At 37.5% G+C, this 17,020-nt stretch overlaps 1 protein-coding gene across 4 annotated transcripts in view; it reads left to right on the top strand.

Annotated features, from left to right (window-relative positions):
• The window catches only part of LOC306885268 (triple functional domain protein-like), a 110,895-nt gene that overhangs the window by 34,258 nt on the left and 59,617 nt on the right, over positions 1–17,020 (top strand). For all 4 annotated transcript variants that reach the window (XM_079441681.1, XM_079441679.1, XM_079441680.1 and 1 more), the window contains exon 3: positions 15,811–15,885. In XM_079441681.1, the coding sequence (XP_079297807.1) occupies positions 15,811–15,885 (75 nt within the window). The remainder of the gene's footprint in view (positions 1–15,810; positions 15,886–17,020) is intronic.

Raw genomic sequence — 17,020 nt, 5'->3', positions numbered from 1 at the left:
AGCTGAAGCTGTTTTCCGAGGTGATGATACGTGTTTACAGATGTGGTTTTACAAGGAAAGATGACATGTCCCAACAAATAAGTCTAATTTCTTTGTACATTGTCTCTTTGCTTGTGGTTTTGCGGCATTTTATGGAATGTTAACACAGCACTTTTGTTTAGTTTTTTTTAACTGTAACTGTTTTAATTTAATACTAAATATCTCTTAATTGTTTCGAAAACAAATCCTGTCCGATTAGATCTTTGACATACATTCCTTCCACAAACGGATTCCCGTATTCCTCTTCTTTTTTTCATCCAAGTGAATTTTTTCTCTCAGGCAGGCCAGAGATATAGGTCACTGTGCAAACATGATGCATTTGGCAGATATAAGCAGCTCATGTTGTGACTAGGGTTGTAACAGTATGAGTTTTTCACGGTATGATAATCGTCTCAGAAAATATCACGGTTTCATGGTATATATTAAACAATAATTCTTATCAGTAACAATGACTCTTAAAAGAATAAGAACAAGTTATTTGAGTGAACAAATCCTTTATTGCAACAAACTTGAAATAATTTTAATGAAAGTAAGCCTCCCTTCTGAGGAAAAAAAACAAAAAATAAATTACAAAATAAAGCCTGATGTATATCTATATCACACTTTAACATTTTAATTAATGTTTTAAAATGTTATCAAATGAAAATTTAACAACACTTATTTTTGGCAAAGTGCTGCACAACAGAGGTATTCTAAGTTAAAACATGGACAAACATGATATTCCTTAAAAATAATGTTTAAATAAATGAATTATTATAAAGAATATTATTATTGTTGTCATAACTTTTAAGTACATTGTACAATGCTAATTTATTTGTGTCAGGACTTCAAGTTAAATTGAACTTTTATTTTGACGGGTTGTAGTTTAGTGTATTTGACAATGTGTTTTCTCTCAGAGCAGCTCTGCTGATGTTCATGTTTATGTAGACGCTGAAAACACCATTAGTGTCATGCATGCCTACTTCAGTATGTAGCAGATAAAACGGCGCCACTCATATCTACTTTTGATTTATCCATCCATCAGATGCGCGTTTTAAGTGACAACATCGTTAACGTTATTCTGTAAATCCCATGTTCACGACTGCACTGGAATTCCGTCTGAATCACGGAAATTATACGGCCTTATAACGTTTTCTAAATGCGACATACCTTTATCTGCACGGAGGGATGGTGTCCGTGAATATGAGCGAACATGTTGGATGTATTGCCTGCTTTTGCAGCCACTTTGCGTCCACATTTTTTGCAAATTGGATTCGTCCTCAAGGACAACCCCATGTTCGTGTTTTTTTTTTTTTAATATCCAAAGTATTCCCATGCTGCAAATTTAAACTTTTTTTCAGCGGGGGATGGCGATTAGATACAATCTCTGTCTGTTATTTCAGCAGAGTGAAGCAGCCGAAATAAATTGCATATGCGCGGGTGAGATTATTATATATATTTTTTTAAACCGTAGATATGCAAATGTTTACAGTATGATAACCTTGTATGTTCAAACCGCGATAGACCGTCATACCGAAAGTTTCAGCTGGTGTTGGGTCTGGATGAGTGATTTCACCGAGATAAAACCCAGCCACACACTATAGGCGACGTTTGACCTCTTAATTTACTTATAACGTCCAGCAAGTGTGCGAGCTCTGAATGGCTCCAGACCATCTCGTGAAGCAAAAGAAGACTTGGTCTTTTAAAGCTAACAGTGTGCTCTCAAATTCACTGCTAATGTCAGGATGAAGCATGTACTAAAGCAGTGACCAGGGCACAGTGAGTCACGATACTCCCTGACACACACCCTTCTGGAGTTCCGACTAAACTCATCTCAGCTCTTTAAGTTCAAGTCTGGAAGATTTAATTGTGTTGCAAGAGCCTGTTGGGTGTTTTAATTAAATAGCAGAAGACATGGGAAACCTGATATGTTTGTTTAACAAGAAGAAACATGCATGTAATACAAGTTATATATTGTTCCTCTGTTTTGTTTCTTCATACTGAATGATTTTGTTCAGGTGTCGTATTATGCTCAGCAATGAGGCTCAATGAGATTCCTAACACAAGTCCTACAAAATGCCATGCAAGCATATATTTTCTTTCTTTGTTTAAATGGCTTTAAAGAATTGGGATTCTTTTTGTAGTAGACACCTTGAGAGTATTTTGTTTAGCAGATTTGGTCAAGTGTGTGTATGTTGTGTGTTGCATTTATATTGAAAGCGGAACAGGTGGTTCTTTAATTCGCAGACTCTCTTTCTCTGCTTCCTCTATTTAATTTCAGAGCTAGACAACACCCTTTACAATGCAGCATCAACACAATGACTCATTCATCATGCCTTTTTTAACAGTATATTGTGATGCCTAAATTCACTTGTACCACTTAAAACATTTATAAATATTATGAAATAGTTTAACAATATTTTAATATAGAATATTAATATTTCGTGGTTATTGTCCATATCAGGCTTATCATTAATGGCTAGAATATTGGTGCATTTCTAGTTGTGTTGCTGAATCCTGTAACTTTTTGTTTGAGCAAGTAATGAGTTGTTATACCTTCAGTTGAATTAGTCGAATGTCACACATGAAGACAATTTTCATTGTCCAGTAGTGTGGATCTCTTCATTTCTAATTGCCTTCTGTTGTCCGTTGGGGGCAGGCTTGAGGGAGGAGGCATGAGGCGAGACTCGAGCTAATCACTTTCTAAGCAGCTTCTGCGTAATCCTCCAGTGCGGGCAGTCGTTTCTGCTCCATCAACAGATTCTGCGATTTCTTCATTTGTTTCACGATAAATTTTGGATTTCTTTTGACCTTACTTGGTTTCCTCTTCTTGTTTTTTTTTATTTATTTTAAACCATGAGTAGTTTGTGAATCAGAAAGTGACGCTTCAAATACTTATCCATTGGAGTAACTTGAGCGCATATTGATTTTTGTGTTTTTAGTCTGGAGGAAAGCCTGCTGTGGTTGAAAAATGCTAAATGATCTTGTTGGGATGTGACAGTCCACCCCTCTGAGTTCAAACTCACTTTGAGTATTCAGATTAGCAGCAGTCCTGGACAAAGCCTATTCTCCTCTAAATCTTGGAGAGATGACTAGCAGGGGCTTAGCTCTTCTCACAGAGCGAAACTATTGTTAACTACATCTTGAGGAGCATCTAGGCGAACGTTTCATGCTTGTCATGGTCTACACGACCCGTTCAGGAATCCCAGTGAGTTTTTAGAGTTGGAAGTGGCAGAAGTTGTAGTCATGTACCTGCACTGCGGTGTTGTTGAGGATACAGATTCACTGTCCAGCTGGTGGAATGGAAATGTGGCGTCACTTTTGGACAACCACAGGTGGCAGTACGCACAGACGGGCAACACGCTGATTCAGCTGCCAGGTAAAGCTTTGACACTCATAGGCACATCTGATACCAACCCACCATCTGTGGATAACACCCTTCGTTGGTGAAATAAGGGGTGTGACTTGGTTGAAACTGCTCATGTTATTAGACTAGCAGAACGACTACAGGTACATCTAAAAAAATTAGAATATCGTGAATTTTTTTTTTTCTCGTTACTTATTTCAAAAAGTGAAATTCATTACATGTAAAGCAAAACATTTCAAAAGTTTTTTTTGTTTTAATTTTGATGATTAGAGCTTACAGCTCATGAAAGTGAAAAATCCAGTATCTCAAAATATTAGAATATCTATATTTTAGCTTCATTAAATGACCATCCCTAAAGTATAAATTCCGGGTATCTCTTGTTCTTTAAAACCACAATAATGGGGAACACTGCTGACTTGGCAGTGGTCCAGAAGACAATCATTGACACCTTCCACAATGGGGGTAAGTCACAGAGGGTCATTACTGAAAGGTGTGGCTCTTCACAGAGTGCTGTATCAAAGCATATTAAATGCAAAGTTGACTGGAAGGAAGAAATTGGATAGGAAAAGGTGCACAAGCAACAGAAATGACCGCAAGCTTGAGAATACTGTCAAGCAAAGCTGATTCAAACACTTGGGAGAGCTTCACAAAGAGTGGAATGAAGCTGGAGTGAGTGCATCAAGAGTCACCTCGCTCAGACGTCATCAGAAAAAGGGCTACCAAGCCACTTCTGAACCAGAGACAACATCAGAAGCATCTTACCCGGGCTAAAGAGAAAAAGAACTGGACTGTTGCTCAGTGGCCCAGAGTCCTCTTTTCAGATGAAAGTAAATTTTGCATTTCATTTGGAAATCAAGGTCCCAGAGTCTGGAGGAAGAGTGGAGAGGCACAAAATCTAAGTTGCTTGAAGTCCAGTGTGAAGTTTCCACAGTCAGTGATGATTTGGGCTACCATGTCATCTGCTGGTGTTGGTCCACTTTGTTTTCTGAAGTCCACAGTCAATGCAGCCATCTACCAGGAAATTTTAGGGCACTTTATGCTTCCTTCTGCTGACAAGCTTTATGGAGATGCTGATTTCATTTTCCAGCAGGACTTGGCACCTGCCCACACTGCCAAAGGTACCAAAAGCTGGTTCAATGACCATGGTGGTACTGTGCTTGATTGGCCAGCAAACTCGCCTGACCTGAACCCCAAAGAGAATCTATGGGGTATTGTCAAGAGGAAGATGAGCGACACCAGACCCAACAATGCAGATGACCTGAAGGCTGCTATCAAAGCAACCTGGGCTTCCATACCACCTCAGCAGTGCCACAAGCTGATTGCCTCCATGCCACGCCGCATTGATGCAGTAATTCATGCAAAAGGAGGCCCAACCAAGTATTGAGTGCATAGAAATGAACATATACTTTACAGAAGCCTGACATTTCTGTTTAAAATATCCTTTTTTTTAATTGATCTTATGTAATATTCTAATTTTCTGAGACACTGAATTTTGGGTTTTCGTTATCTTTAAACCATTATCTTCAAAATTTCAAGAAATAAAGGCTTGAAATATTTTACTCTATGTAATGAATCTATATAATATATGGGTTTCACTTTCTGAAATGAGTGAAAAAAATTATTGACCTTTTTCATGATATTCTCATTTTTTTTTAGATGTACCTGTAGCTGTTTTTGTTGAGTTGTAGATTGGTTGTGACTTGTTTTGCGGGGTATATGAAACAAAAACTGTGAAACTCTTTGATAAAATATGTTATGCAAGGTTTGCTAGCCAGCGCAAATGTGAAGAATGTGTAACTAAGGGAATGAAAGACACTTTTTTTTTTCAACTTTTTATTGAATTTTCTTCCTAAAACGGCAGTAACAAACAAAAAACAACTGCAAATTCAGAACCCACCCCAACTCACTATAAAATAATTTTCACATGGATTCCAGAAAAGATGACACAACATCAAATGCTGAACGACACAAACTAAGTTTCCAAATTGAAAGTTCCACCGAGACGATATCCAACAAACGCACAGTTGACTAGCAGTTTTTGCTGCTGTGAGAGCAGCTAAAAGTAAACATCTTTGTTGGAAGGACAAGGTGCCAAAAGTCATTCATGAAAAAATGGCGCGGAGTCAAACATATCTCAGTACCCAGCAAATATAACAGGTCCTGTGAGAGGTGAATCCAAAAAAATGAGAGAGAAAGGCATGTTTCTGTATGTTTGTGAGGGCCATTTAGGCCTATTACAACTCAGAATATTAAGGTCAGTCATAGGTATCGAACATAATTACTGCATAATAAGACAAAATACAAGTTTGAGAATAAAACCAGTTGACCATTAAACCACCCCCCACCCTTCCCATCACTATTCAAAAAAAAATATAAATACATTCCCATGAACTATAGTAGAGCAAACCAAGAACAAACCTTGATCTGCCAGCACCCCTTAATATGGTCCGTGGCGTCAACAAAAAATTAAGTCTTGTGGCCCGCAGAATATAAACTATATAGGGACCATTTAGGGACAAATGACTGATTATTGAAGAATAATGGCATCTTTACTCCTCCACATTGAAGCTGCTCTCCTGATATGTCTGTACTGTATAATTGTCTGTAGTCCCGCAGTGATTTTAACTGCTGGGCTCTTTATTTTTATACTCATTTTTCTCTCTCTCTCTCATCTAAATATCCCCTTTCGTTGCACTAGCCTCAGTATGGAGGGAGAGAAGCTGTCATCTCCTTTTTCAACTAGTCATCCAACCAACTAGTCCGTTGGGTCACAGTCCTGTTCCTGTCCACATTTTGGATGTGTCCCTAATCAAACACATCTATCTGGATCAGTGAAGTGTTGTCTGATGTTTTTTTCCTATATGTGCACATATGTGTCAGTGTTTGTGGTTGTGTTTCTGACAGGAGGAAACTGGTTTGGATGTTCCTACACTTGTATTTTCGATAACCTTTGCATGTGGTTTCAGTGATCAGATCACAAAACTAAAAGCTTTTTTTTATTATTGGTTTTGCTGAGAAAAGTAATCAAGCTCTATGATTTGAGGTATTGTTCATGTCCATAGCACAAACAGTGCAGGAATAACACAATGCTTGCCTTTTATTCTCAGCTTGCTGTATATAGAGAATAGAAACTTCATACTTCACAAATAGAAAAAATAGAGATTGAAAAGGTATGTGTCTGTCTATGGAAAAGGAGGAGAGGAGAGAAAAAAGGACAGACAGACTGATGGAGAGGGAGAACAGAAATAGAAAGGCTGTGTCTTGAGGGTGTGACTCCCCTCTGTTTCTGTTTCTCTGTTGAAGTGGAGAGAGCAGAGATATATATGTGCAGGTGGCACATGCACTTTGAATTTGTTAGGGTACAAAAACAAAGTATACTTTGGGCTTAAGGCTGTATTTATTGGATACAGTAAAAACAGTAATATTGTGAAATGTTTTACAATTTTAAAATAACTTTTGTACTCAAGTGCCATTATACTCTGCGTGAACGTGTGTGAGTCTCAGTGTTGTGAACTTTGAGCTGGTCCTGCGCTCCACATACTGCAACGTGGCATTTTCCCTTTTACCAGTCTGCTCTGCTTCACTGTCCTGGGGAACTGAGGCTGGAAGTGCTCCTCACCCTTGATCGCCTTACAGTATAGGAGAAACAGGCTTTGTGTTCACGTTAACAGACTCTCCCTTCACGCTTCACGCAGAGCATTGACTGTAATGCAGCAAGCTGAAGTGACCTTTTCATTCAGTTTGTCAACTGTAAGTACACTTCAGTCCTATGCAGTTCATGTTACCCTGTTTGGTAACATGCTTCATGACGTTAACAGTGTCAACATGACTGGCCCAATGAGAAGAGCTTGAGCTCTGTGAGCTCTGCTGTACACAAAAACAAAATGCATGTACATTTGTAGGGCTGGGTTTTGAGTTCGATACTTCTTAGGCACCGACCGAATTGCCTCGATACCACAGAGTATCGAAAAACGCCTTGTCGTTCGGTACCAAATTTCATATCATATACACAGAACTGTAAAAGTATTCACGGCAACCCGTCAAAATAAAAGTTTGGTTTAACTTGGAAGTAACACTGCGGCAGAAATATATTAATATTGTTCAGCAGAGTGTACATACTACTACCACTAGGCTACTATTAAAATTATTAAAACACTTTTTTTTTTTTTTTTTTAAGTAATTTAAAGTAATGATAATTTTAATATTAAAAATTTGTTTGCCAAAATAAATAGTTTCATTTTCAATCATTTAAAAGATCAATGAAATTAATGTTTTATGCGTTCATTTGAAAACCAGATACAGAACACAGAATTTATGAGGAAGAATAAAACATTTCATAAGGCTATTTCAAGAATAAATTTGAATAAACTAAGTAGTTTTTATGCATTCAAATAATTAGACATACTACAACACAGAATTTAATAACAATAAACATATGGTGAAAGAAAATAAAACGCCCACTTATGAAAGTGGATAAAGATTTAAAATTTCTTTAAGTCTTTAACAACCTAGAATAAATGAATAGAAATGATGATTCTGTCTGAGCTATGCGTTTTAAAACGAACATGCAGTAGTGTAAACTGAAAACTTTGTGTTGGATATATTTTGTTCTTTTGTGCAGTGGCTCAGGAGATGAGTCTTTGTGTCTGTATAAATGTCAACAAGCTGAAAAAAATAAAACCAAAGATAGATAATGTAATCTTGTTAAAACGGATTTCATAAAATTGGTATCGAAAAAAAGTATTGTTCAGGAACCAGTATCGAACTCAAGGTATTGGTATTGGTATCGATATCGAAAATTTTGGAACGATACCCAGCCCTATACATTTGAGATACATACAGTATAAGATGAAAAGCATAAAATCAAAATTGTAGTTTTGTGGCTTTTAGTTTTTTTTTTTTTTTTTATTAGCTTCAAAGCCACCTGCATGATGTCGTGCTCCTAGAAGTTGACAATTCTTTAGCAGGTATATGTTTTTAAAATTGACCGTTTTTCTCGTTCAGAAATTGAACCAAAAATATTGTCCAATCACATGCTCGCTGTAATAAAAGTATCTCCTCACATATACATCTACATCTGATGAGCAATAAGTAGCAAAATCATGGTTTCCGACCGAGATAGTTCATTAATTTAAATTATTAAATTAATTCAAATTTAAATACATTTTATTTTAATTTTATTTAATTTTAATTGATTTTTTCCTTTCATTTTTATTTATTTTTTATTTTAGGTTTTATTTTATTTAGTTTTATTTCATTTTATTTTATATTTCAGGCGTTATTTTATTTCGTTTTTTTTTATTTATTTTTATTTTACTACATTATTATTTGTGATTTGATGTTTGAAAAGGGGATGAGCTTTTTACTTTTTTAAAATTGATCCCATTTGACCCATTTTGACCCAGCTTCATTGTTGATAGCCATAGCTGGTTAGGAGATTTTTTTCTGATTGACACTTTGTGTTCCAGCTAGTTAGGACATGGTGTAAAGCTCCTCGGTGGTTATTCCTAGTGTCCGTTGGTGGTCTTCCTCTTGAATCCCTTACATTCCCAGTGCTCCACCGGTGGCCTGTAGGTTACATGTTCACCAGCTCAAGTGTTAACCCGGTTCTGTTCACAAGGTGATGGGTCAGGTCACATGGGTTGTCTTCTTTATATCTCTATCCTCTAGAGCATCTCAGGTTAATAGGCTAATTGCTGAGATTCAGACTCAAGCTACACCCCAATAAGAAGCCAGGATGGCGGCGCTGAAGTGATTTGATCTGACCCGCTACAGGGTGGAAATTTAAAACGTTCTCTGGTGCCTATATCCGTCTGCTTTAAACATGACTACAGTTCATATAGTTTGTGGTTTAAGGTTAGCATCAAGCAAAACTATTTAATGATTTAAAAGCAATCTCATTTTAATCCAGTATTGATTCTTAAAATTTGTTCAGTGATGAATGTTATGCACTGCAACAGGCCCAAATGTATTATTCCCCAATGAATAGAAGAAAAACTGGAATTGAATCTGTAGCAGGCCGTTTAACGTCAGCTCAGGCCACTACAACCGCTGAATTGTTCAGGATTCATTTGTCTTCTGTTCATTCAGCAGGACCAGTCGGAAATGGACTCATTAGTTGTGTGAGGCTGGTGTGGGACGGGGGTTCATTAATGTGCTCAGTAATGTGGCCGGCAGAATGAGTGATGCGATTAGCGGCTGCTACACACACAGGCACATACTCGTTGAACCTTTGACCCTTGTTTGCTTCAGTCTGACCCACAATGAGGAAGTGTAATGGGGGAGGGGAAATTCAAGAGCAATCTGCAGCCTCGCATGATTGGATTTATTCATGTATTTGTTCATAATTTAAGTTGTATTTATGAATGAAAAATAGCACATTTGTGTGTACTGTTACTGAGTAAAGCATATAAATCTTGACAGAACATATATTTAACTGATGTTTGTGTGTTAAAATGAGAAATAGTATTTTAAAATAAAGCTGTTATTTGGGCAATTTTGCATTTTGACATTTTCGTGCAATCAAGCATATTTGACGCAAATTCTCATTGTCATAATAGACAATAGAAGATAATTATCATTAGTTTATAATTATTGTATATTAATTCATGCTTTACTGTTTGGGGTCGATTTTATGTTTTTGGTCAAAAATACAATAAAAACTGTAATACTGTGAAATATTACTACAACATAACATTTTCTGTTTTTATATATTTAAAAAAAATTTAATTTATTCCTTTCATGACAAAGCTGAATTTTCAGCAGTGTCACATAATCTTTCGGAAATTATTCTGATATGTTGATTTGGTGTGCAAGAAACATTTTTGGTTGTTGTTATTTTTACAAAGTAGCCTAATAAATTCTGTCCTTGCTGAATTAAACCGAAGTATAAAAAGCAATGCAATAAATACTGTTTAAATACTTTACATTAAGTCATATATGAGTGTCTTTGTTGCTTGCTCACTCTGTCTTTCTTGGTCTTTCTCTCTTTCTTTCTCTCTCTTGTTCAAAAATCTCTTCTTATTTAATAACTCTGTTTCCTATCTGCTATACATTGGCTGTATCCGAAATCGCCCCCTATACCCTCAAATAGTGCACTATTTGAGGGGACAGCCATTTTAAGTGGTGTTCGAAACCATAGTGAATGTTCTCGAGTGCACTCATTCAATCCCACAATGCACCGCAAAAACGAGTGTACAAGCGATGTACACTCAACGGCTAGAGAATCCCCAGAATGCACTGCGAGAGTCGCGCGCCGAAGGAATTCCCGCATCTCACCAAAAGATGGCGCCCGCAGCTGAATCATCCATTCATTGATTTTAGAAGCGCTCATCCACGGCATAATACAGTGTAATAAAACATAGGTACAAAATTTATTGAAAATTGACTGTTAGGGTTTATACATAATTTCCGTGACCGAGTTCAAGATAAATCCTTCAATCTTACTACTGGAGCTGCCTGTATCAAATGATTATTAAACAGCAAGCAAACTATGCAAAAGCGGCAGTCCTTCCTGTGCTCTCAGTGTCCGAATTCACTCACTCGTTTTCATTCACTCCTTCAAGTGAACTATATGAGTGGACTAATGTAGGGAATAGTGAATGAGGGTATAGGGGGCGATTTCGGATACAGCCATTTTCTCTCTTGTTCACTTCTTCTCTCTGTGTCATCTCTTCACCGTAGTGTCGATCCGTGTGGCCGCCCTGCTGCCATCTACAGTTGGGCAAAAATGTATTTAGTCAGCCACCAATTGTGCAAGTTCTCCCACTTAAAAATATGAGAGAAGCCTGTAATTTTCATCATAGGTACAATTAAACAATGAGAGACAGAATGGGGGGGAAAGAATACAGGAAATCACATTGTAGGATTTTTAATGAATTAATTGGTAAATTCCTCTGTAAAATAAGTATTTGGTCACCTGCAAACAAGCAAGATTTCTGGCTCTCACAGACCTGTAACTTCTTCTTTAAGAGGATCCTCTGTCCTCCACTCCTTACCTGTATTAATGGCACCTGTTTGAACTCGTTATCAGTATAAAAGACACCTGTCCACAACCTCAAACAGTCACATCTTACGTGGAGCCTCCCTCGATCTGGGGCTCCACGTAAGATCTCACCCTGTGGGGTCAAAATGATCACAAGAACGGTGAGCAAAATTCCCAGAACCACACGGGGGGGACCTAGTGAATGACCTGCAGAGAGCTGGGACCAAAGCAACAAAGGCTACCATCAGTAACACACTACGCCGTCAGGGACTCAAATCCTGCAGTGCCAGACGTGTCCCCCTGCTTAAGCCAGTACATCTCCGGGCCCGTCTGAAGTTTGCTAGAGAGCATTTGGATGATCCAGAAGAGGATTGGGAGAATGTCATATGGTCAGATGAAACCAAAAAATAACTTTTTGGTAAAAACTCAACTCGTCGTGTTTGGAGGAGAAAGAATGCTGAGTTGCATCCAAAGAACACCATACCTACTGTGAAGCATGGGGGTGGAAACATCATGCTTTGGGGCTGTTCTGCAAAGAGACCAGGACGACTGATCCGTGTAAAGGAAAGAATGAATGGGGCCATGTATCGTGAGATTTTGAGTGAAAACCTCCTTCCATCAGCAAGGGCATTGAAGATGAAACGTGGCTGGGTCTTTCAGCATGACAATGATCCCAAACAAGCTAAGAAGCATTTCAAGGTCCTGGAGTGGCCTAGCCAGTCTCCAGATCTCAACCCCATAGAAAATCTTTGGAGGGAGTTGAAAGTCTGTGTTGCCCAGCGACAGCCCCAAAACATCACTGGAGATCTGCATGGAGGAATGGGCCAAAATACCAGCAACAGTGTGTGAAAACCTTGTGAAGACTTACAGAAAACGTTTGACCTCTGTCATTGCCAACAAAGGGTATATAACAAAGTATTGAGATTAACTTTTGTTATTGACCAAATACTTATTTTCCACCATAATTTGCAAAAAAATTCTTTAAAAATCAGACAATGTGATTTCCTGGATTCTTTCCCCCCATTCTGTCTCTCATAGTTGAAGTGTACCTATGATGAAAATTACAGGCCTCTCTCATCTTTTTAAGTGGGAGAACTTGCACAATTGGTGGCTGACTAAATACTTTTTTGCCCAACTGTACCAAAAATCCGGTGCTCTGCTGTTTAGATGTAGAGAAAACTGTTGCCAGTATATGTGGAGCGATGCCGGTTTCAGATTGTCTGAAGTTACTGTTGTTATCTCGGGTCATTACTACTTCGATATCGGGAAGATCAGGAACCTATTACCTGGAAACAGTGAGGCTATGTTTTCAGACATGTTTTGTTGTCTGTTCCCTTCTGATACCTGTTAAGCCCTGAAAAAATAATCATCTGTGAGAGAGAAAAAGGTTAGACTTGGAGGAACCTACTGATGCGCTGATACTGATTGATTCCATGGCTGTGTGCGTCCTTCTCTCTTTTTATTCGTTTGTTTTGAGTGACTTTAAAACTCACCCACGATTCACCTTCCTGTCACTAAAGAAGAGTTTGTTGGTACCACAGTCTCCTTTTGAAGTTTCTCTTCTAAAAAACTGCTCATGTTATTTTTCCCCCAGATTCCTTAGTTCTTTTTCCACAGACTGTGAATTCCCAACCACATTTAGAGCTCTTCCAGCTCTGGGAAAAGAATAGCTGTCTGATTTTGTCCAAGCGTAATGTCTCTATTTGTTGAAGTGGTTTGTTGTATTTCTGTGGTTTGGATGCTGAAATGATGGATTTTAGACGTTAGTGAAATACCCAGTTACCCTGCATGCAAAGCTTGAAGGACAGCGGCACGGCTGTGAAATGGGATTCATTTTGGTGAGATAATATGTTGGGAACGGTCATCTCCTGCACGAGGCACTTCAGATCTGAGATGGAGGTCATTTCTTTGTCTTCTGTCATTGGTGAGGAAATGAGTAGATTAATGTCAAATCTATGCGATAAATGAAATTGTTAGCCTTGCGGAAACCCCAATTTAAACCTAGAATGATTAGTTTTACACAGGTTGTAACCTTGTGTGTGTTAGCTATAGTTTAATCTAGAAGCTGTTTAAATCTGACAGACATCCAGGGTTGTGTTCTCGTTTGAATAAAAAACTGTAATTTTATTCATTAAAATTATAAGTTAATATAATAACAAAATATATCAAATAAAATAATAATATTACAAGTTTTTTATTATAGTATGTATAGAGTTTTAGAATTTGTATAAATAAAATTTATTATGGTTATTAAATATTCTATTTATTCTTTGGTACGAAAGATTTTAGGATTTTAGAATGTGGGTTATAATATGAATATATGATACAAGTATGAAATGTTTTCATTTAACTTGTGTGTGTGTGTATTTTTGTTTCTATGGACTACAAGGGAAGCGCATCTGTGTTCAGATGACTGTTGCTTCAGTCATTGGAGTCATATTGTGAACCGTTATTAAATGGGCTTCACCCTCTCCTGTTCCACTGCATTGGACCTCACTTACACTCATACCATTACATCATCCAGCTGCAGAAATGAGAACCTCATTTGCCCTACTGTACCGCGGCCTGTCTCTCTCAGACCCTGAGGGAAGAGTGTGGTTCTCTTCCTCTCACACTCATGCATGCGAACAGATAGCGAGATACGGAAGAGAACCTAAACCCTGGTCTTCTCAGGTGCTCAGCAAGGTTTAGAGAAAACCGTACTGTTACTGAAACTCAACCCTTCTGTCCAGCAGCACTGTCTGTAATTCTTCCAGCCTCCACATTTAACTGTACCTGACCATTCTGTTCAAGTGTTCACTCCTGAAGAACACTGTTCAAAATTGCCTTGCCCTGTCTTTTTCCCCCCAGTATATTAAGTAATTTTCTAATTTCAGTTGTTTTATTCCTGGAGTATTTTAAATACTTAATTACAAATATAATAATATTTATTGTAATTTGTAAAATATGAATAAAATTAAATATTCTATTATTATTATACATTTTTTACATGATTTTATTTAAACATTTTTATTTTGTATGTAATGACTCGATACTGTTTGTTAACTTATGTATATGTAAATTATCAATGACAAATTACATAATGTTTATTATATAATTTAATATCATGAATATTAATTTTAATATACTATATTACAAATTAATGTTAATCTATAACTAAGTAATCCTGTATGAGTCCCCCAGAGTGCAAAAGAAGAGGTTTAGCAGAATGTCTGAGCTGCTCTATTCCATACAATGAAAGTGGACTATGCACTATAAATGCATCATTAAAGCGGTCCACACAATTCATGCTTTGTATTCTAATACTTTTGAAGTCATATGATCGTTTTCTTTTAGTACCAGGTTTTAATACCAAAATGGACATTCTGCTGTAAATAACTCCTGTCATTCACAGAGGAATGTTATCTTGTGCATTTTTGGATGAGCTATTCCTGTAAATTTCTGTAAACAATCTGCAGAAACAGCTTCCATGTTTTCATTAGATCATGTGGTCTGATGTGCACAGTAGCAGTCCTGGAAAAACAAACCTTCCAACGGGATGCATGGAAAAAAGAGAAGGGGAGGAAAGAGGCAGAGTGACATAGAGAAAGGTGTTCATTTGTACAGCGAGTGGCGCTGAGACACCACAGGGAAGCATTGCAGGAAAATGGATAAATGACATCATCTCTATCTTTTAGCTGTGTGTGTCTGTGTAGGAGGGATCTGCTCCTTCAACCATATTTCATGCTTAATTAGCAGCCCTGGGATGGAGGGATGGTAGGAGTGGAATTAAAGACGGCATGTCTCTGAACCATCCATGTCTGTAATGATTTACTAGCGAGCATTGTGTCTTCCAGCATTTGTCCTGCTCTGAAGTGGATACTTGTAGATCATGAACTAATACCATATTATTTCTTAAGTTATTTACATGATTTCTCTTAGCTAATCCAGGCAAGAAATGAAAGGAAAACGGTAACTTAATTTTGTAATTTTAGCAAGGTTAGAGTTTCGCGATTGTGAGTCTAGGTGCTCTGAGAGACCAAAGTCAGTCTGCTGGCTGTGCATGACTAACTCAACTATGGCATAGACTCGCCAAACCTAGTCAGCTCAGACCTGTGAATCATAAAAACAAATGAACAGAAGTGATGCTTCATCCAGGTTGCTGCTGATCTCATGCAAAGCGCTTGAACGAGGTCCAGCGCTCGAGGAGGTATCTGCTCATGCCAAGAACAAAAGAACAAATGATGTTTCTGGCCTGTCGTTACATTAAGTTAAATACATGTAAAAGAGTCTGAAAAGGAGAATGTGAAATTGATATTCATGGACCTTAAATGGACCAAATGCAAACTCAAATATGCTCAAGAAAACGGAGTATGCACAGTATGCTAACCGCTAGACCAAGGCTCTGGTGATGATATGCTTGCATGGATTCTAAATTCTGTTCTGTCGTTTTGTTTTTCAGGATTTCGTAGGAATGAAGAGATGAAGGCAATGGAAGTTTTGCCCATTCTAAAGGAAAAAGTGGCCTTCTTGTCAGGTGTGTTGTTGATTTGAGTGCTATTGTTGCTACAGCTGTCTTTTATATGTCTAGTGGTCATAACATACTTTCTCAGAAGGAAGTACTCTACATATGGTCAACAAGATTTTTCTGCAGTATTTCCAGTACAGAAAAGCAATGTTTTAGTTTGGAAAAATACCTGTACAGAGGAATATTCCAACAGGATGGTATGGAAGCCAGGTTCCATCTCAGATTAAAAAATAATTATAAAAAAAAATAAAATAATAATAATTGTTAGTCACATTGTGCTGTATATAGCTGCAATTCTGAGCAATAAAGTCACAACTTTTATTTCATTTGTTTGTAAAAAGGCAAAAAATGCTTCCATAGGATCAGTAAATGACCTGAACTAGAAATTTTGGATCACATCAGGGTTATTTTACTTATTACTGAAGTATTACTTATTATTGAAATATTTATTAATATTTTTTAATTGGCTTTAATTTTTTATTTTACATTTTAATTTCAGTTTATCATTTTGTAAAAGTTTGTGATTTTGTTATGTGCTTTTGTCATTTGTATTAGTTTTTGTTTTCTAAATATTTCTATTTAAGCATCGCGCTCCAAAATGACCAAAGAGTTTCGATATTTAAAGCTTGACTCTCCTGTAGTTACATCGTGTACTAAGACCGACGGAAAATGAAAAGCTGCGAATTTATAGGCTGATATGGCTAGGAACTATACTCTCATTCCGGCGTAATAATCAAGGAAATGTACTGCCGTACCATGGGTGCAGCAGGCACAGTGATATTACGCAGCAGGCGCAGTGATATTGCGCAGCGCCTGAAAGTAGTCCCTGAATGTAATATCATTGCGCCTGCTGCATCCATGGTACGGCAGCAAAGTTCCTTGATTATTACGCCGGAATGAGAGTATAGTTCCTAGCCGTATCGGTCTAGAAAATCGCAACTTTTTATTTTCGGTCGGCCTTAGTACATGATGTAACTACAGGAGAGTCGAGCTTTAAATAAGAAAATTATCTAAACTCTTTGGTCATTTTTGATGACCAAATGCTAACGGTCTAATCCGATTCAATGATCTATGCTAAGCTAAGCTAAAAGTGCCGCCGGACCCGGAGATCGGCTGAATGGATTCAAAAACGGTAAAACTCAAC

Source organism: Barbus barbus (assembly GCF_936440315.1).
Source record: "Barbus barbus genome assembly, chromosome: 19".
NCBI lineage: Eukaryota > Metazoa > Chordata > Actinopteri > Cypriniformes > Cyprinidae > Barbus > Barbus barbus.
This window is presented reverse-complemented; position numbering and strand designations above follow the sequence as displayed.